The following is a 20,158-nucleotide window of genomic DNA, read 5'->3' as shown; positions in this document are numbered from 1 at the left end:
CGGTGGTCGGCCTGGGGAGCCGGGCGGCGCCGTCGGCCCAGGTGAGGCCCCGCTGCACGGCACCTGGGCACGCGGGGAGGGAGCCTGCGAGGAGGGAGGACAGAGGCTGGGCGGAGGGCGAGCTGTCAGGTGGAGAAAGGCAGGGTGACACTGCCTCCTTCCCAGCAGGAGCCTTCCCAGGGAGAGTTGGTGGCAGAGGAGGACCAGGACCCCCGGGTGAGTGGTTGTGGATGCTGTCAGAAGGCTGCTGGGCACGCGAGGTGTGTGAGTGGTGTGTGCAGGGTGTTTGAAGGCAGGTGTGCATGACGACCATGGTGCATGTGTGGATATGTGCCAGCTGTGTGTGTGTGAGAGAGAGAGGGAGACAGAGAGAGAGCTGTGTGTAAGGGGTTTCTGCCGGTTTGTACAATTTGTACCAAGTAAGTATGAAGAGTTGATTGGCTGTGGGTGAGGTGGGAGAGTATGTGAGCTAGCGTGGAAAAGGGATGTTGGTGTGTGCACAGGGTGTGTACCCACTGCGCACGCTGGCTGGGTGTGGGGCGTGTGCATCTGCCAGTTGAGCACAGGTTATGAGTAGGTTCTGTGGCGGGGGTGGCGGGGGGCAGGAGGAATGTGGCTGGCTGGGTAAGGGGGTGAAAGCTGGGACCTGACCCCAGGACCTTGCCTTCCCTTTGCCCCAAGCTACACTTGGATGAAGGATGCCTCTCTCCCTGAGATTTCTGTGCCTATTGCTGGCTGGTGGCTCTCTGATAGCCCGGGTCTGTCTCCGTTTATGTCTCTTGGGGTCCTTGGCAAGATGCTGGTTTAACCCTGCCCTTAATCCCCTAGGAGCTGCATCCCCAGGCAGAGGAAAGCCAGGGTCCCGCGCCTTTCCTGAACCGACTAGCTCGGCCTCGGCCTCGCAGAAATGGTGAGCATCCCTCCACACCAAGCTCAGGAATAATCACTGTGGCTGGCCTGTGGTGGTTTCTGGATTCTTTATTGCTTTTGTTTATCATAACAGTCCTGTGCAACAGGCAGAGCAAAAACCACTATTCACCCTTCTGGCTGGAGAAACTGGGGCTCAGAGAGTGAAGGCGGGTGCTCAGAGTCATGCAGCTAGTCAGTTGAGATGGGGCCCAAGGGATTCTGACCCTCCCTCTGAAGCTCCTTCCACCATATGGACCAGCTTCTTACTTCAAACCCTACCCCAGATATAAAGGGGGGTGGCTGGGAATTAGGGGAGCCCTTGGGGCCCTGATGGAGTCAAGCTGGGGGAGTCAGAGGCCTGGACCCCGATAAGCATAGAGACCTATGAATGAGATGATCATGTGACCATATATGCTGGTCTGCTGGGACTGTCCTGGTTTATATCTGTTATCTTGGTGTGATTATTAATAGGACTTCTTTTGCCCTCAGACGTATCCTGGTTTGTATAATAAATACTCTAGTCACTCTGCTTATGGAGGAAGATAAAGTTCTGAGGCCACAAATCTGGACAAGAACATGGGTGTCAGGGTCCTGAGAGGGGAGTGGGGCTGGAGGAGGGGCTCCCGGGCTCCCTGGAGGGCACTGTGTTGTCCATCTGTCTTTCCTTGACTCCCAGCAGCTAAAGGCCGGAAAACCCGGGCTCGCAGAGCAATTGCCGCCCACTACGAAGGTGGGTGACGGTGAGCCGTGCCTGGGAGGAGGGGTGGCACAGGGGCTGGGGGGCAGGCCTCACCAACCCTTTCCTGTGTCTTACAGTTCACCCACAGCCGGGGCGGGACCGAGCGCAGGCGGGTGAGACCCCTTCCCTACCTCTGAGCTCTCTGTGACCCCCACAGCACTGGTCTTCTGGGAGAGGGGCCCCACAAGACCTTTGGCTTCCCCTCACCCCTACCTTCAGCTCCCTCCCTTTGGCCCCCAAAAGCCAGTTCACGAAGTCCTCAGGGCTTGGTTCTCTTAGCCCCCAGACCTGGCCTGTCTCTATGGCCCCAGGACTGAGGTTGACTCCCCCACCAAACCACCTGCCCCAGGTTTCTCCTTCAGCCCTCACCTTTCTCCAAGGAGCACCTTTGGTTCTTTTCTTTTCTTCCCCCTCCATATTCCATTAGTCTTCATGTCCTGATCATTTTTCCTCAAAATGTTTCTAGTCTCTGCTCTTTTCTATCCCTATCTCATCCCCCACCTCAGCACCATGCTCTTGGAACCTGAAACCCAGCCTCTAGCCCCTTCTTATTCCAGGCTCTCCCCAACCCTTTGCTCTGCCCACCTATGCTGCCAGGCTAAGCTCCCCTAACCTTCACTCTCATTATTCCATTTTTTCTCTGCTTGACTCTCAGCCTCTCCATGATCTGGTCTCAACCACACTGCTGCTGCATTTTCTGAACATCTTTACACATTTTCCACGCTTGTTGTGCTGACCTCTTCAATGTGCCTCTTCTGGACTTTGCACATACTGTTGTCTCACCTGGAATGGACTTCCACTGTAATAGACCAGGAGGCAAGACACAATGGTGGCTTGATCTAAGGTGTTGGCAGTGGAGATGGAAAGCAGTAGATGGATTCAGCAGGTGTCTTAGAGGCAGGGCTTGCTTGTGAGTTGAATGTGCAGGGTAAGGGAAGGGGAGGAATCACAAATGACTTCTAGATTTTTAACTTGGGCATCTTTGGGAATAACCATGTCGTTTTTCTCTAAGATAGAGTTGACCAGGAAAGAAATAGATTGAGAGGGATAAATTAATAATTAAATTTCAGATGCCTAATAATAAACAAGTGAATTCCACAAATAGATAGCTGGACATATTAGCCCAGCTCAAGGGCTAGGTCAGGACCTATGAAGTCAGTAGTCATCACCATATAGATGATATTTAAAGCTATAGGATTGGATGAGACACCAGGCAAAGGAAGAGCCCCAAGAACAAAGCCCTGAGGCACTTGGACCTCTTGAAGGAGAGTAGAGCAGGAGAATCCAGCCAAGGAGACTGAGAAGGAATAGTCAGAGAGAGGGGAAGAAAACTAGGGGAGGGCAGTGTCCTGAAATCTAAAGGACAAGGATAATGTGACTGTCTGTGTGGAATGTGGCTGAGAGGTCACAGGAGATGAGAACAGAGAAGTGACCACTGGGTCTGGAAACATAAAAGCCAGCTGATGACTTTGACACAGGCGGTTTCTGTGTTAGAGTAGAAGGCAGCTTACGTTGAATTGAGAAGAGAATGGGAGATAAGGAATTGGAGACCATGACAACTCTTTCCAGAAGTTTCTCTGTGACAGGAGCAGAGAAATGGATACAGGGGGATGGATGTGGGGTCAAGGAAAAGTTTTGTCCTTTTAGGGATAGGCAATACTGCATTGATCTTAGCTGACAGGTACTGAGCACTCACGTCTTCTAGTCCCTGCAGATGGTTAGTGCGCTCAGCTGCTAAGCAAAAGGTTGGAGGTTCAAGTCTGCTCAGAGGTGCCTCAGAAGAAAAGCCTGTCTCTACTTCCAAAAAATCAGCCATTGAGAAACTTCTGGAGCACAGTTCTGTTCTGACACATATGGGGTCGCCATGAGTCTAAACTGACGCTGTGGCAAGTGGTTTCCAGTGGTGCCTGTTCTGTCTCATCTAATCTTCACAACAGAAGAGATTCTGATTTCCTCCATTTTACAGAGGAGAAAAGGAGCCCTGGTGGTGCAATGGTTAAATGCTCGGCTGCTAACTGTGCTAACTCCATGGGTGAAAAGATCTGGTGATCTCCCATAAAGATTACAGCCTAGAAAGCCCTATGGGGCAGTTCTACTCTGTCACTTTGGGCACTATGAGTAGAAAATTGACTTGATGGCACCTAACAACAATAACACATGAGAAAATCAAGTCTCAGAGAGGTTATATAACTTATCCAAGGTCATGAAGATGAAGCCAGGAGTTAAACTGAGCTAGAGTGTGCTTGTATACCAGACATGGTCTGCGTGAGAGGCAGGGTTGCTGGTGCAGAGGTGGGGGGTACCTGCAGTGGCAATGGCCAAGGTGGGAGGGGATGGGATCCAGAACCATCATTACAAAGGGTCAGAGGAGAAGGTGAGAACAGGTGGGTTTGTGGATTTGATGGGGAGAGATGAGGTAGCCCCTGCTTTGTGACATCTAAGTCCTCTGGAGAACTGGGTGGATGAGGCAGGAGATCTGAGGAGAGATGGTTCAAAATGCTTGTCTTGGTAAGTGCAAAAGGAGGTGTAGTGGAAGAAAGTAGGAGGGTAGCCAGGCGGTATGGAATTGTCACTTGAGGTCTGTAGTTGTGAAACTGCAGTGACACCACGTGTGTCCCAGGCACACCAGGTTGTAAGAATAGAAGCGGTGTCTTCTGCCACCACCAGCCTTTGCTCAACCTGATTCCATAGCCAGGAATGTCCTCCCTCTTCTGCTCCCAGGCCAGTCTTCCTCCCCTCAGTATGTACCACTTATTTTAGCAGCTCCCCAGACATTTATTCAATCATCAACTCGGCACACGTGTACTGAGATCCTGCTGTGTGTTGGGGACTGGGCTAGGTCTCCATGGTAAGGAATACCCAGACCTATCCTCAAGGAATCTAGGAGAGGAGACATGCATATAAATTTGTAATCACAGGACAAGATTACAAGTACAAAAATTAAAGCAGCCAAAGATACATGGTGGCATAGAGGAGGACAAACCATTTTACAAGGAAGTCAGGGACTCCTTCCTCAAGAGGACGTGGCTTTCCTGGGCCTTGAGCATGAGTGTAAGATGGACAGTGGGTCAAGGGCATTCCAGGTAGAAGGAACTACTTGTGTAAAAGCGCTGAGTTTACCAAGAGTCTGGAGGACTGTGGGAAGTTCCCTGTGGCTGAAGCATAAAGTGCTAGAAGGGCAGGATGGGGTATGGGGCTGGAGAAGAAGACAGGAGCCAGGTCACAGATGGGATCTGAAGTTAATCTAAGGTGAGCCATTCAAAGGATTAAAGCAAAGAGAAGCAGATCAGATCTGCATTTGAGAACGGTCACTCTGGCTGTGTGTAAGGAATAACCGGGATGAGGTGAGGTTGGAAACAGGGAGTCCCAGTGAGAAATGGCAGGGACCAGGCTGGTGGGGAAGACGGGGCAGAGTTATTTAGGAGGCAAGATTGACAAGAGCTAGAGATCAGTGAATAAAGTTGGTAAAGGAGAGGGAGGCTTGGGTACCCAGTGGGTGGAGGACTATGAGCCAAAAGTGGAATATGGACAGTAGTAAGGCAAGTTTGAGGGGGACGGGGAGGAGACAAGCTCAGTTTGGGTCGGATGAGTTTGAGGTGCCCATGGCTAGTCAGAGGGCCGTGTTAGCTGGAAGAGGAAGAAAAGGAAATATCGGTTGGAGACTTGGATCTGGAGTCTGCGGGATATAGATCGTGGTATACCCATGGGTGCGAATGAAAATGCCCAGTGAGAGAGAGTATCTGGCTTGAAAACATGACAAGGACAGAGCCCTGGGGTTGGCAGAGGGAGAGGGGCTGGAGAAGGCAACTGCAGAGGCTCCTTGAGGCCCAGCCAGGGAGGACCGGGAACGGCCTGTGGCCCCAAGCGAGGATCAAGCTGCCAGCCGTGTTCACCTTATTCCCTGTGTCTTCCCAGCTGTGTTTACTGGGCGCCCACCTAGCGCCTCGGGGTATGTAGTGGTGAATAAGACAAGGTTGTCCCTGCCCTACGAGTCCGAATGGACTCGGCGGCAATGGGTTTGGTTTTTTGGTTTTGTCTCTACCCTGGTAGGGCAGTCACACCCCAAACGAACACATACAGAAAGGAGATAATTTCTGATGTTGGTGACCGTGCTGAAAGAAACAGGGAGCTGTGAAGAGATTAATGGAGGCAGGGGTGGGCCTGGCTGTTTTAAACTGGTGGCCCCAGAAGGTTTCTCAGACCAGCTGAGACCTGAGGGACAGAAGGTGCCAGCTCAGGGAAGAGTGATCTGGGGAGAGGGGAGAGCAGTAAAAAGCTCAGAGGGGAAAATGGGCTTGGTGTGTGGCAGGTGCAGAAAGAAGGCCAGAGTGTCTGGAGTGTCATGAATTGGGAAGTGTGTGAAATTGAACTGCAGAGGTTGAAAAGGGTGGACCATGGAGGACCTGGGAGGCCACTTGATACACTGCTTCATCTTTTTTTTTTTTTTTCCTTCTAATTTGTAATTACCCTAGCTCTAGATTTTTTTTTTTTTTGGTAACAGCTTTATTGAGATATAATTCACATCGCATACAAGTCACCTGTTTTAAGTGTATAATTCAGAGGTTTTAGTATATTCACAGAGTTGTGCAACCATCACCACCATCGATTTTAGAACATTTTCCTTACCTCAAAAAGAATCCCCAGACCCTTTAGCTGGAGTCCCTGAGTGGTGCAAATGACTAAATGCTTGGTTACTAACCTAAAGGTTGGCAGTTCAAATCATCCCAGAGGTGCCTCGGAAGAAAGGTCTGGCAGTCTACTTCCAAAAGATCACAGCCATTGAAGACCCTAGGGAGTGCAGTTCTACTCTGACACACATGGGGTCACCATGAGTCAGAACTGACTTGACCGCAACTGGTTTGGTTTTTACCCTTTAGCTCTCACTGTCCAATTTCCCCATTCCTCCCTACCCCAGCCCTACTTTCTATCTCTATGAATTTACCTACTCTGGACATTTCATATAGATGAAATCATACACTACATGGCCTTTTGTGACTGGCTTCTTGCACTCAGCATATTGTTTTCAAGGTTCACCCATGTTGTAGCATGTGCCACTACTTCATTCCTTCTTTATGGATGAATAATACTGTATTCCATTGTATGGGTATACGACATTTTGTTTATCCATTCATCAGTGATGGACATTTGGGTGTCATTTTATTTTTAATTCTAATAATTCAAGTAATGCATGAATATATTCTCAAGGCAAAAAGGCAAGCAATATAGACACAGATGAAGTAAAATATAAAAGTAAAATATTAAATATAAAAGTCTTCCCCCCGCCACTTCTTCAATCCTTCTCTTTTCCCCAGAAGTGACCACTGATGACAACTTGCTTTGTATCTTTCTAGTCCTTTCGTCTGCATGTTCAAGCGTATACATGTTAGATTTCTACACAGAACTTCCTGCTATACTTTGAGCTCCATGGGGATTGGCCCCTCCTTTACCCTGGGTGATCTATGTATCTGCTGGGTAAAGCAGGCCCCAAACGTTTATAAAGTCAGTGGATCCCTGGGGAGTGTAGGGGAGCTTTCCTTATCTCTGAACATCGATGTTCAGGTGTGGACGGGACGGTGAGTGGCTGGGAGGAGGCCAAAATCAACAGCTCCAACCCGCTGCGCTATGACCGCCAGCGCGGGGAATTCACAGTCACTCGGGCTGGGCTCTACTACCTGTACTGTCAGGTAAGCCCCACCTGGCTCCATGGCCAAAGCAGTAAATGAGGGAGAAGAGTTTGGCTTGAGAGAGAGGGGGCAAGCTAGAGGCTGGAGAGGGAGAGCTTGGGCCTGGGGGCGGGGATGGTATACCTGGGTCTCTAAGGAAATTTGAAATTGAGGTGAGGGCAAGCAGAGGCCTGGACTCTGCTTGCCCTCCCCCTGCCCCAGGTGCACTTTGATGAGGGGAAGGCTGTCTACCTGAAGCTGGACTTGCTGGTGGATGAGGCCCTGGCCCTGCGCTGTCTGGAGGAGTTCTCCGCCACGGCGGCCAGCTCCCTCGGGCCCCAGCTGCGCCTCTGCCAGGTGTCCGGGCTGTTGCCCCTGCAGCCAGGGTCCTCCCTGCGGATCCGCACCCTCCCCAGGGCCCATCTCAAGGCTGCCCCCTTCCTCACCTACTTCGGACTCTTCCAAATTCACTGAGGGGCTCTGGTCTCGCGGTGCTCCCAAGCTGCTGGCTCCCCACGACAGCTCTCCAAAAACTCAGTCTCCTCTGCCCCACCCCAAAACTGTTCCTCACTCCAGACCCTTCCACCCTCTCTGTAGGCCTTGGACTTGATCACTTGTCACCACCCCACATACACAGTCCCATTCTTCCCTTACAGCCCCCCACCTTGGGCTCTTTGCCTCACAAAGCCCTGGCCTTCCTACTCCCCCATTTATCTCCTGACTCCCACCCTGACCACAGCCCCCAGGACACCGTGTTTACTGTACTCTGTGGGCAAAGATGGGTCCGGAGGACCCCTCTTTAGGCATTAAGAGGAGCTGGACCTGGTGGCAGGAAACCGAACAGACTGGGATGAGGCCAGGTGTCCCTAAATGTGAGGGGTAGGAGACCAAGACCAGCTCTACCCTGATGCGTCCCTGTGGATTTTTAAAAGATATTATTTTTATTATTATTGTGACAAAATGTTGATAAGTGGATATTAAAGAGAATAAGTCATAGCCTCTCTCTTTATTGGGGCCTCAGGGGCATTCTCAGGGTAGCTGAGGGCCATGGGAAGGGGTCTGGACTTTGGGGCCTATGGGCCTAGGAGTGGGGCTTACATGCCTCCAGTCCCCCCAGCAAGAGCCAAGAGAAGAAACGCCAACGGCCCAGGAAGAAATCTCCTCTGCCAAGCTGCTGCCAAACTGGCCTCATTTGCCTAGGAGGCAGGCTTCTTCCTGCGGGGAAATCCCTGGCTGGGAGGAGCCGGGCCCTTCCTCTTGGCCACCTGGGGACCTTCCGCAGGAGCTGGCACAGGCCCTGGCTGGGGTTCGGGGTGGGAACAGGCCTGGAGGGGGCCCAGGACTCGGGCACATGGACCCTGGATCCAGGGAGGACGCCTACAGTGGCTCGGGTGCTTGTGGCTGTCTCTGTCTCTCTTTTCATCCATAGCATTATGTAAGAGCTTTTCTCAGGAAACAGGAAGTCTCTTGCTTGCCAAGTTCAGCACAGGGAGTAGTACAGGCCTTATTCCAACACACCCGGCCCGGCCTTAACCCCAGAGCTCAGCTAGTCTCTGGCTTCCGCGACCCTGGTTCTCTTCCCCACCCGCCCACACCCCTCCTGTCCCACCTCAGTCACCTGTAGAAACTTCCCCAGAGGTCTCCCCTGCACTGGAACCAGATGGTCTGCTTTCCTCACCCCTGACCCTCAACACTGCCCAGCTTGTCCCTCCATCCCTCCTCCTGGCACCATGCCCCAGAGCTGCCAGCCCTCCCTCCCCCACTTCTGGGGCCGCCCCAGGCTCCTGTGCTCAGGCCGCTCCCCCTTGGTGTCACTGGCAGCCCTGTCCTTCCGAGAGAGACCCACTCCAGATTCTCCTCAGGCTGGGGGAGGGGGATAGGGGTCTCAGAGGCAACACCGGCCCCACAGAGGGGTGCCAGGCGTACCAGACAGTACCCCTAGCTTACTTTCCTCTTCCCTCCTTTTATTCTCAAGTTGTTTTTATTTCTCCCTCGCGTAACGCCCTTCTTCCCTTCTGCACCGGTGCCCGCACCCCCATCCTCCCCGTCACCTCCTTGCCACCCCACTTCTGAGGCCACAGCTGTCAGCAGTATCCCCAGCTCAGGCTGGCCTCCTCTCCTTCCTCAGTAGCCCCCAAAGGGCCCCGGGGCGACATGGGGGGCTCCGCTCGAGAGCCGGCACTCTCAGTTGCTCTCTGGTTGAGTTGGGGGGCGGCTCTGGGGGCTGTGGCTTGCGCTATGGCTCTGCTGACGCAACAAGCAGAGCTGCAAACCCTAAGGAGAGAGGTGAGCCGGCTGCAGAGGACCGGAGGACCCTCCCGGAAGGGGGATGGGCAGCCCTGGCACAGCCTCTGGGAGCAGGTGAGTGAGGGGAGAAGGGTGTCTGGGAGAGAAGAATGGGTGGCAGGGAGTTTCTGAGACTGTCCGATCCTGTCTCCTGGTCTGCAAAGCTTGAAGAGGGTGCAAGAGAGGGTCCCGGGTCTCGAAGTCAGTCGAGGGAGTGGCCGTTCCAGGAAAGGAAACTGTTAAAGATTAATGCTTTAACATTAATTCATACCTACCAGATCCTGGAGGACAGCCAGCACCAAGACTTAGGGTGCTGGAGAAAGGTGCACGAGAGAAGTGAGGCATTCCTGGGGCAGGAGGGAGGGCTGGTAGGAAGGCTCGCTGGGACCCTTGCATCTTTGTCTAACCCTGACGCTCTTTCCATGAACAGAGCCCCAAGGACCTGGAAGCCTGGGAGAATGGGGAGAAATCCCGGAGGAGGAGAGCAGTGCTCACCCCAAAACAGAAGAGTGAGGCCTCCGGGGTGCCGGGGTGCCGCAGGGGCGGGAGGTGATCGAGCAGCATGGGATGGGGTTGGGGGGGGATGAGAATAGGGCATCAGGGGTGGGTGGGCCCTGCTGAGATTTCTTCTTCTCTCCTCAGAGAAGCACTCGGTGCTGCACCTTGTTCCCGTTAACATCACCTCCAAGGGTGAGCACTATTTTAAACAATGGCTTTGCGGGAGGGGCAGGCACTGGCGGATTTGGGGCTGGCATCTGGGTCCCAGCGAATCCATCACGTACCTAAGAGTGCGCAGAAATCCTGACTGCCACACTCCTCACCTCCAGAAGACTCTGATGTGACAGAGGTGATGTGGCAACCAGCTCTCAGACGTGGTAGAGGCCTGGAGGCCCGAGGATATGTTGTCCGAGTCTGGGAGGCTGGAATTTATCTGCTGTATAGCCAGGTAACCGGCATACCCTGAGCCTCACCTGGAGGTCCGGAGGCCTCCTCTTCCCTGTTCTCCCACAGCCTGGATGCCCCAGTCGTGAGGGTTCCTGGCCCCTTTGTCCATACCAAGCTTAGAAGACCCTTCTTCATTCCTTGTCTGCATATCAGGGCTCCTGAGGCCTCCCAGACCTGAGCCATGCCATCCCATTTTATCTCCTCGCTGCCCTTCTAGGTCCTGTTCCATGATGTGACTTTCACCATGGGTCAGGTGGTATCTCGGGAGGGCCAGGGAAGGGAGGAGACGCTATTCCGATGTGTACGGAGTATGCCCTCCAACCCTGACCGGGCCTACAATAGCTGCTACAGTGCAGGTGAGAGCAGTGCTGGCAGGGGAGTGTGGAGGAGAAGAGAGCAGGACGGGTCTCTGATCTAGGGGAGTTGGTGTGGGGAGCTACGATGGGAGTGGGAGCCCTGGGTGGAGAGGCAGATGTGAGGAAAGAACGGAACACCTAGGTTCTTGCAGGAAGCAGAGGAAAGGTGGAGCTGCAGAAGGGAGGGTGAGACATCAGAGCATCTGGATGATGGCTGTGCCTCACTGAGCATCTTTTTTCTCCCCTTTCTCAGGTGTCTTCCATTTATACCAAGGGGATATTCTGAGGGTCATAGTCCCCCGGGCAGGGGCCAGACTTAGCCTCTCCCCACATGGCACCTTCCTGGGGCTTGTGAAACTATGACTGTGCTATGAAAGGCGGGTCTGAGCTTGGAAGACCAGGGTGGGTATATGCTGGAGACAACCAGCTGACCAGACAGAGGACTGGGAATGAGCAGGAGCAGAGGCCTTTTCCTGGGATGACTTCATGACTCTCCGTTCCTCCCTTTTCCCTTTCCTCCCCCACTCCCAGACCTATGATTTCATGGATATTAAAGAGCTAGAAGATCTTGATTTTATGTGCCATCCCGGGGGAAGGGGGTCAGTCATTATCCAGACCTGCTATGGGTCTCACTGGATGCTTCCGGAACAGCACTACCATCTAGCGGCAGTTTGAGGGAATCATCCTGCCTATTGGCAGAAGTCCACGAAACCTCCCCTCCCAACTCTCAGGAAAGCCCCTAGTGCCTCTTCGCACTCTAAAGAAGCCTCACTCTTACCTTGCCGGCCACTATCTTCCATACATTTCCACCTCGCCATCTATTGAGTATGTTTCCCTCCCTATCTCCAGAGGTGTATTTATTATACACCCGTTTGCTGGCGGTGCCCGACAACGGTCCCTTCGCAGCCACATTACTTTTCGGGTCCCAAATTTTGCCTTTCATGCTCTCCACTCCCCTGGCGTGGCAGGTCACTCCAAGCCCCTCTGGGCTAGGACTGGTCCCCCGGGAGCCCTGGATGGATCGCACGGCCTGGTGCTGGTCTTGCGTTACTACTTGGAGCTGTCCTTTCTACTCAAGCCTTGCTCAAAATTAAATAAAAGGGAATGAATGAGACTCCGGATTCATTTCCCCCACTGCCTCGCCTCAGTCCTACTCCTGTACCGGCATTTCCCTGTCCTCCCAGCTTTCCTCTCGCGCGTCCCACTGGACGAAGGTATTCGGGCGGTCCCAGGATCAGAACCACAAACGCAGAGAAAGTAGGCCTGCGTAGCGGGACGTGAGGCGAACTGCGTCACGCAGGCGCAAAAAGGCGAGTAGGGGGCGCGGGTGCTGGCGGCCCAAGTCAGCGGGTGTGCGCAGGCGCAGCCGTCGGTTGAGGCTCGGGGGCGGGACGATCCCGTGGCGTCTACGTCCTTGAGTAGGCGGGACTAGGCGCGTGGTGCTCGCGCCGGCGCTGTTCGCGGCGTGTGACGTATTAATCGTGCGCCGCCACTGCCGGTGGGCCTGGGGCTCGCGGGAGGGGAAGGAGGAGGAGGGGGAGATATTGGAGGTGGAGGCTGAAGCAGAGCAAGAGGCGGCCGCGGCGGGGCGGCTTGGCTGCGCGGCGCGCGGCCAAGGATCGTTGGAATCCTGAATTGAGGCGGTTGCGCCTGAAGACAGCAGGAGTGGCGGCACCGCCACCGTCGCCGGAGAGATGAGCCGGGAAGCCTGAGGCCGGAGACGCCCGCCCTCCGGCCCGTCCTCTCCGGCTTCCCCGCTCCCGGTGAGGACTCCCCTCCCCCTCCCCCCATCCCTGCCGTGCGGCCTCTCCCGTTCTGATACCTCGCTTTCACCTAACCAGGGCCTAGGAGGCCCATCGAAGGGGCTTCTTAAGGCCCTTGTGCTCCGAGCCGTCCTATCCTGTAGGACCATACCGGTGCTGGGACGCGTTCGGGTGCCCGAGGACGGGGCAAGAGGGAAGCTGGGACAGGCTCGCTCGTGCGCCTCAATTCCGCTCCATCCCCTGCTTCTGCTGCCTTAGCACCGATTCGGTTCCCTTTCACTTTCCTTCAAAATCCTTCCCCTTTCATCAGACTCTGTATCCTGAATCACAACCCTGGCATTCCTATTCGTTCCGGAAAGTACCTCAGCATTCCCACACTCCCCATTCATCGCAGGGTGGTAGAGAAGAACTCTCTTCCACTGTAGCCCATGGTTTCCCTGTGGAAGTTGGGTTCGTATCTCTGTACCGTGTCAGGATTCCCACGCTGAGCCGTCTTAGTGAACATAACACCATTATTTGGCTTTCAAACGACATACTTGATGCTCTTAAAATACAGCTAGGAAACACTGGGTTTGACTTAGGGATCTGAGAAGATCTCTGAGGCCTGCTGCTTAACCATTCTCCCTTGCCTCTACCTGGGTAGAGGAGGGATGATGGCACAGTCTCTAAATGATCTTTCATACACCATGTTAACTGGAAGATCTGAAGTTACGAATTTTACATTTTTTCTCCTTCCTTAGTTTATTTGCATCTGAATACAGGAAAGGCATGCTGAAGAAGGGAGGCAGGATCTGGGGTGCAGGATGTTTGATTCTGAGACTCTGACCTTTGTTTTACAGGCTACTGGAAGATGAAAGAGACTATACAAGGGACTGGGTCTTGGGGGCCTGAGCCTCCGGGACCTGGCATAGCCCCAGCTTACTCCAGCCCCAGGAGGGAACGTCTTCGTTGGCCCCCACCCCCCAAGCCCCGACTCAAATCAGGTGGAGGGTTTGGGCCAGATCCTGGGGCAGGGACCACAGTGCCAGCTAGATGCCTCCCTGTCCCTCGGCCCTCCTTTGATGCCTCAGCTAGTGAAGAGGAGGAAGAGGAAGAGGAAGAGGAGGATGAAGATGAGGAGGAGGAAGCGGCAGCTTGGAGGCTGCCTCCCAGATGGGGTCAATTGGGAGTTTCCCAGCGGCCTCGCCCTCACCGCCCCAATCATCGAAAAACCTGCTCACAGCGCCGCCGAAGAGCTATGAGGGCCTTCCGGATGCTGCTCTACTCAAAAAGCACCTCGCTGACATTCCACTGGAAGCTTTGGGGGCGCCACCGGGGCCGGCGGCGGGGCCTCACACACCCCAAGAACCATCTTTCACCCCAGGAAGGGGGCGCAACACCACAGGCGCCATCCCCCTGCTGTCGTTTTGGCTCCCCCCGGGGGCCACCCCCACCCCGGCTAGGTCTGCTAGGTGCTCTCATGGCTGAGGATGGGGTGAGAGGGTCTCCACCAGTGCCCTCTGGGCCCCCCGTGGAAGAAGATGGACTCAGGTGGACTCCAGAGTCTCCTCTGGACCCTGACTCAGGTAAGATGGGAAAGGAGGTGGTGGGGAGAGGGAAGAGAGCTAAGAGCCTGGAGCAGCAGGATCCTCTTGCTGTGGTGAGAACTGATCCTGAGTGAGGAGTCCAGGATAGCTATGAAATGTCTTAAGCCCCACTTGGAGCAGGAATTAAGCCTGGGGAAGCACAATCCCTAAGCAGATGTCCTGTGGCCTAGAACACAGGTGAGAAAGGGATTCATTCGTGGTTTTGAAAAATCAGACAGTCTTGTCCACTTGAAATCCCCCCTCAGCCTCGCTGTATGAGGGCCCTTGTGTGTGCATCTCCAGAGGGCACCGGTCTCTTGTCTGTGGGTGGGATTGCTCTTAATAGTGCAGTACACAACCTGTATAGTTGTTCATGATATTCTTAGAGCATTTCCCTTTCAGAGAAACCCAGGCAATCGTAATGTCAGGCCCTTTACATCTTTATTAAGTATTCAAATAGCTGTAGAGCCTTTACGATATGCTAGGCGTTACCCTAAGTGCTGGGCATACAGTGGTGATAGATATCTGTAAAATTTACATCTCTCTGAATCCTAACCTTTTCTTGCTTTCCTCTTGTTTGTGAGTAGGTAGCTCTTATTCTGTCTCTTCATAACTTTTTGCACATGCTCATCTTGTGTTTTCAGGCCTGTATTATTATGTTTCAATTCATTCTTCTTGTGGTCTTTTATGTGTGCATCATTTAATCCTGCCATTGCCTCTTGCTCTGGGTAAATTTCTCATCCCCATTCTTTTCTTCCTCTCCTACAGGTCTCCTCCCGTGTACTCTGCCCAATGGCTTTGGGGGACCACCTGGGCCAGAAGGGGAGCGCAGTCTGGCACCCCCTGATGCCAGCATCCTCATCAGCAATGTGTGCAGCATCGGGGACCATGTGGCCCAGGAGCTTTTTCAGGGCTCAGATTTGGGTACTGCAGAAGAGGCAGAGCATCCTGGGGAGAAAGCTGGCCAGCACAGCCCCCTGAGGGAGGAGCACGTGACCTGCGTGCAGAGTAAGGCGCCCTAGAGAACCTAGGCTCTTTCCCTCCGCGGACTCGTAGATCGGAGTCTGGAGGCCTCACCCTACTCTCTCTCTCCCTCCTCTGCTCAGGCATCTTGGATGAATTCCTTCAAACTTATGGCAGCCTCATCCCCCTCAGCACTGATGAGGTAGTAGAGAAATTGGAGGACATCTTCCAGCAGGAGTTTTCTACACCTTCCAGGTGAGGCTTGAAAGGCAAATGCTCTTCAAAGACAGGGTGGAGAAAAGGGAGAGAATGCTGCTGCCTTTTCCCCATAGGGAGGTACTTGGGGAGGATACAGCTTGAGTTGAAGGGGAGGACTCTGCAGGAAAGGTGCCAAGTCTCTGTAAGTCAACTGAGAGGGTCTTTAGTGGGATCTTGAAATCATATGCATACCTAAGTATTCATGTTCCTCTTTCTGGGGAGTGAGCCTTTAGCAGTTCCTTAAAAGGACTCATGACCAAAAACCAATGAATCAGTTTAGACTCTTGTTCTAGGCAGTAGAAGGTACTTTTGTGTGCCCCAGCCCCCTCCTCTCGTGTGACTCCACCCTTGGCCTACTCAGGAAGGGCCTAGTGCTGCAGCTGATTCAGTCCTACCAGCGGATGCCAGGCAATGCCATGGTGAGGGGCTTCCGAGTGGCCTATAAGCGGCATGTGCTGACCATGGATGACTTGGGGACCTTGTATGGACAGAACTGGCTCAATGACCAGGTAAGAAGGGGTGGAGAAACAGGCCCAAGAGGGGATTCAGGGAGCAGGGTGTCTGGGGCCCTCTGCTTGGGGGAGCCCTGTGCCCATGCCGCACCCTCCATGGCAAGTTGCCTCCAATCTTCTCCCCAGGTGATGAACATGTACGGAGACCTGGTCATGGACACAGTCCCCGAAAAGGTAGGCCCAACCAGGCCCTTCAGTCCCAGGACCCTTTCAGTTCTAAGTGCTTTTTCAGTCCCTTTCTTCTCTTCCATTTTACATAACCAGGGCCTCAGGTTTGTTTTGTTTTGGCAGGGGGAGGGTGGCAGATGGTAATTTGTTAAATACAAAGCATAATCTTGGCCCTGAATTTCTCAATTCTATTCCTTCCCCCCAGTCTTCAGTGTTCTTCCCCTATGGCTAACCCCAAGAATTGGAGTAGATAGCAATAAGATTACAAGCAATCATTTGTTTTTTTTCCCTAAGTGAATTGAGTGGGGGTTGTTGAAACTAGCCCTTTCAGCCACAGTGAAATGGAGTGGACTGTTTGGAATGAGAGGTGTGAATGGGTGGGCGATCTAGAGGGAGGGGCTGAGGTCTTTTAATTCCATCAGCTATTTTGTGTCATTGGGACAGGTGCATTTCTTCAACAGTTTCTTCTATGATAAACTCCGTACCAAGGGTTATGATGGGGTGAAAAGGTGGACCAAAAACGTGAGTTTTCAATTTATATCTACTTGTGTAACACTTTACCTTAAAAGAAGCTGCAGTTCTATTTTCTATGAGCGCATCCCCTGACCCCACTCATTCAGTCTTTCAAATGTTAATTAAACGTCTACTGTATGCCAGACACTGTTCTAGGCAGCAAAGATACAGTATTAAATAAGCAAAACTCCTTTTCCTATGGAATGAAAATACATAAATTAAAACAGAGTAATGTAGTAGAGTGACTGGGAGGAGCGGGCTTTAGATTGGGTGGCGCAGAAAGGCCTCTCTTAGAATGAGAAATTGGAGGACATCTTCCAGCAGGAGTTTTCTACACCTTCCAGGTGAGGCTTGAAAGGCAAATGCTCTTCAAAGACAGGGTGGAGAAAAGGGAGAGAATGCTGCTGCCTTTTCCCCATAGGGAGGTACTTGGGGAGGATACAGCTTGTGCAGATCTGGGGGAACAGTGTTCTAGGCAGAGGGAGCCACAAATACATGTGACCTGAGGTGAGAAAGAGCATGTTTGAGGAACAGAGGGCCCATGTGGGTGGCCTGTGTGGCTGGAGCAGAGTGAGCAAAGGGAGAACGATAGAAATTAGGTTAGAAAGTAGATGATGTACAGCATGTAGTAGACTAAAGAGCGTGGATTTTATTCTACATGTACTGAGAAGCCACTGAAGGGTTTTAAGCTGGCTGGGAAGTGACTCATGTTCTAAACTCGTTTCCATAATAGATTGGAGCAAGATGGGAAGCAGACATACTGACTAGGAGGGTAGCACAGTAATCCATTCAAGAAACTTGGACCAGAGAAGTAGTTTTATCTAGGATGAGTTCTGAGGTAGACCCAATAGAACTTTCTGATGGATGTGGGAAATGAAGAAAAGATAGTAATCAAAGATGATATCTAGACTTTTGCCCTAAGTAACTGGGGGAAGATTGAGGGAGGAACAGTTCTGGTGAGGAAAGTCAAGAGTTCTTTTCTTCCCTGGTTTCCCTGTCCTCCAGTTCATAAGCCAGGGAATTTCTCAGTAGGTAATACCATTGGCTCCAGTATCTGCTCATTTCTGTCCAGGTTCAAAAGCTTATATCCTTAGGCATGCCTGCTTCTAGTAGAAGTGGGGGTGACATACAATGGAGGGAGCTTGGTCTTCTGTATACCTGGGTTTGAATCTCACCTCTGCCGTTTCTTCCTTTACTTTTCTGAGCTGCAGTTTCCTCATTCGTTAGGTTGAACATGAGAACTTTCTCGTAGGATTGTTGTGAGCGTTAACTGAGCATTTTCTTCGTGCCAGGCATTGTTCTAAGTGCGCGTGGGTATTAACTAGTTTAATCCTCTAGCAAACATATGAGGTAGGTACTGTTATTGTCACCCTCTTAAAGAGGAGGAAAGGAGCCCTGGTGGCATATGGTTGAAGCGCTCCGCTGCTAACCAAAAGGTTGGTGGTTTGAACCATCAGCCACTCTGCGGGAGAAAGATGTAGCAGTATGCTTCTATAAAGATTACAGTCTAAGAAACCCTACGGGGTAGTTCTACTCTGTCCTGTAGGGTTGCTGTGAATTGGAAATGACTCAGTGGCAGTGGGTTTGGTTTGTTTTTTTTTTTTAAATAGAGAAGGAAACTAAGCTATAAAAGGTTATTAAGTAGCTTGTCCACAGCTGTAAGCCAGTAAGTGGAGGAGCTGGATCTGAACCCTGGCAGTTTGAGCCTGGGCTCTTATTTACTTCTTGTTCTCCCATTGCTTCAGCAACACAGGCCACCCACATGGGCACTTGTACCTTTCACACGTGAAAAGCACCGGGCCCACCGTGGGGTTTCAAGTGTGTGTTGTGTTACCACCTCCTCTGTCCTGCCCTTCTCCCTTACACCGCAAGAATCTAGACTTCCAGATCCTGAGGTCTTGTGTTCTCCCACTCGGCTCCTTTGCCTGCTGCTCCGTTCCTCTTTAGAACCCTCGTGGCAGTAGACAGGACCCTGTGCAGTCTTACCTGGCCTCTGGCGCTGCCTCCTTAGGTGGACATCTTCAATAAGGAGCTGCTGCTAATCCCCATCCACCTGGAGGTGCACTGGTCTCTCATCTCTGTTGACGTCAGGCGACGCACCATCACCTATTTTGACTCGCAGCGCACCCTAAACCGCCGCTGTCCTAAGGTTTGAGGTGGAAGGGGGAAGATGGACGGAAAGTGGGGAAAGCCAGTGGCAGAACATTCCAGGAAGAAGGGTGGGATTTGGGCCTCTAAGGAATGACTTGGGTGTGGTGCCTACAGCCACTATACACTGGGGTCAATGTCACCTTTCTCCTTTTCCCCATCCACATAGCATATTGCCAAGTATCTACAGGCAGAGGCAGTGAAGAAAGACCGACTGGATTTCCATCAGGGCTGGAAAGGTTACTTCAAAATGGTGAGTTCACACAGGGAAGGGTACAGAGTGGCACTGGGGGTAGCAGTGGGAGGCAGAAGTTGAGCCATGCCCCTGGGAGTCTCCAGGTGAAGGGCCTGCCTTCTTTCTATTCTCTAGAATGTGGCCAGGCAGAATAATGACAGTGACTGTGGCGCCTTCGTGTTGCAGGTAAGCAGATGATTGGGGACCTTCCCCTCCAGCCCTAGAGTCAGTTTGTGGCAATGGGTGGGAGGGAGGCGGGAGGCTGGATATTCTGCATTCCTCATTTGGCTCATAGCCAGTTGTGAAACAGGGAGTAACCTTATGTGTTAGAACACAGAAACCCTGATTTCACTGTTCCTCTCCTGGACTCAGGGCCCTGGTGGCTCAGTGGTTAACCAGAAGGACGGCAATTCAGATCCACCAGCTGCTCCTTGGAAACCCTATGGAGCAGTTCTACTCTGTCCTATAGGGCACTATGAGTCGGAATCGACTTGATGGCAAGGGGTTTGCTTTTTTGGTTTTTTTCTCCTGGCCTCTGGTCTCTGACCCTGATATAGCTGCCTCCCATCCTCTCTTGGACATTAGCTATATCATCTAGCAAATAAGCACTAGCTTAGAGTCAGACTTTTTTTTTTAAATCCTAACCTACATGTTCTTGGCTCTCTTTGTATGTGAAATGGGGCTATTCTCTTAAAGATCACATGCGATACATCTCACATAAAATATGTAGCACAGGTCCTGACTTAGGAGGATTCTCAGTGAATGGTACTGATGGCCTGCTTTGTTAACACCCAGTACTGCAAGCACCTGGCCCTGTCTCAGCCATTCAGCTTCACCCAGCAGGACATGCCCAAACTTCGTCGGCAGATCTACAAGGAGCTGTGTCACTGCAAACTCACTGTGTGAGCCTTGTACCCCAGGCCCCAAGCCCTTTACTGGGCAGAGGGACATGGAAAAACCTTCCTTCCCAAGAAACTCCAACTCCTTTCTTGCCTTTCCCCACCCAATCCCTTTGGTTTTTCATATTTAAATGTTTTAATTGATTTCTGTATTTTTTTTTTTTTTCTTTGAGAGAATACTTGTTGATTTCTGATGGGCGGGGATTGACCGTGATAAAGCCCCTTTCTCCCTCTGT

General features: G+C 52.3%; 3 protein-coding genes across 6 annotated transcripts in view; all 3 read left to right on the top strand.

Annotated features, from left to right (window-relative positions):
* Window positions 1–7,785, top strand: part of TNFSF12 (TNF superfamily member 12) — a 25,493-nt gene extending 17,708 nt beyond the window's left edge. The window contains exons 3-9 of the mRNA XM_023730991.1: window positions 3–41; window positions 166–216; window positions 829–910; window positions 1,586–1,639; window positions 1,726–1,761; window positions 7,208–7,332; window positions 7,534–7,785. Of these exons, the coding sequence (XP_023586759.1) occupies window positions 3–41; window positions 166–216; window positions 829–910; window positions 1,586–1,639; window positions 1,726–1,761; window positions 7,208–7,332; window positions 7,534–7,785 (639 nt within the window). The remainder of the gene's footprint in view (window positions 1–2; window positions 42–165; window positions 217–828; window positions 911–1,585; window positions 1,640–1,725; window positions 1,762–7,207; window positions 7,333–7,533) is intronic.
* A 1,339-nt stretch (window positions 7,786–9,124) lies between these two features.
* On the top strand, window positions 9,125–12,144 carry TNFSF13 (TNF superfamily member 13). 4 transcript variants are annotated; one of them, XM_004376031.2, is made up of 6 exons: window positions 9,125–9,672; window positions 10,028–10,106; window positions 10,240–10,287; window positions 10,425–10,543; window positions 10,760–10,898; window positions 11,152–12,144. In XM_004376031.2, the coding sequence occupies exons 1-6, from the start codon at window positions 9,466–9,468 to the stop codon at window positions 11,259–11,261; spliced, it is 702 nt and encodes a 233-aa protein (XP_004376088.1). In that variant the 5' UTR covers window positions 9,125–9,465; the 3' UTR covers window positions 11,262–12,144. The 4 variants fall into 4 exon arrangements, with proteins under 4 accessions (XP_004376088.1, XP_004376089.1, XP_012410954.1 ...); XM_004376032.3 differs by lacking the exon at window positions 10,028–10,106 and having other exon boundaries at window positions 9,418–9,672; window positions 10,245–10,287; XM_012555500.2 differs by lacking the exon at window positions 10,028–10,106 and having other exon boundaries at window positions 9,418–9,672; window positions 10,242–10,287.
* A 251-nt stretch (window positions 12,145–12,395) lies between these two features.
* On the top strand, window positions 12,396–20,158 carry SENP3 (SUMO specific peptidase 3). The gene is made up of 11 exons (XM_004376028.2): window positions 12,396–12,661; window positions 13,501–14,226; window positions 14,995–15,234; window positions 15,333–15,444; window positions 15,809–15,956; window positions 16,086–16,133; window positions 16,572–16,649; window positions 18,652–18,789; window positions 18,958–19,041; window positions 19,159–19,209; window positions 19,819–20,158. The coding sequence occupies exons 2-11, from the start codon at window positions 13,512–13,514 to the stop codon at window positions 19,927–19,929; spliced, it is 1,725 nt and encodes a 574-aa protein (XP_004376085.1). The 5' UTR covers window positions 12,396–12,661; window positions 13,501–13,511; the 3' UTR covers window positions 19,930–20,158.

The sequence above is a fragment of the Trichechus manatus genome, unplaced genomic scaffold (assembly GCF_000243295.1).
Source record: "Trichechus manatus latirostris isolate Lorelei unplaced genomic scaffold, TriManLat1.0 scaffold00040, whole genome shotgun sequence".
NCBI classification, from domain to species: domain Eukaryota; kingdom Metazoa; phylum Chordata; class Mammalia; order Sirenia; family Trichechidae; genus Trichechus; species Trichechus manatus.
The sequence above is the reverse complement of the archived record's forward strand: the minus strand, read 5'-3'. Positions and strand labels throughout refer to the sequence as shown.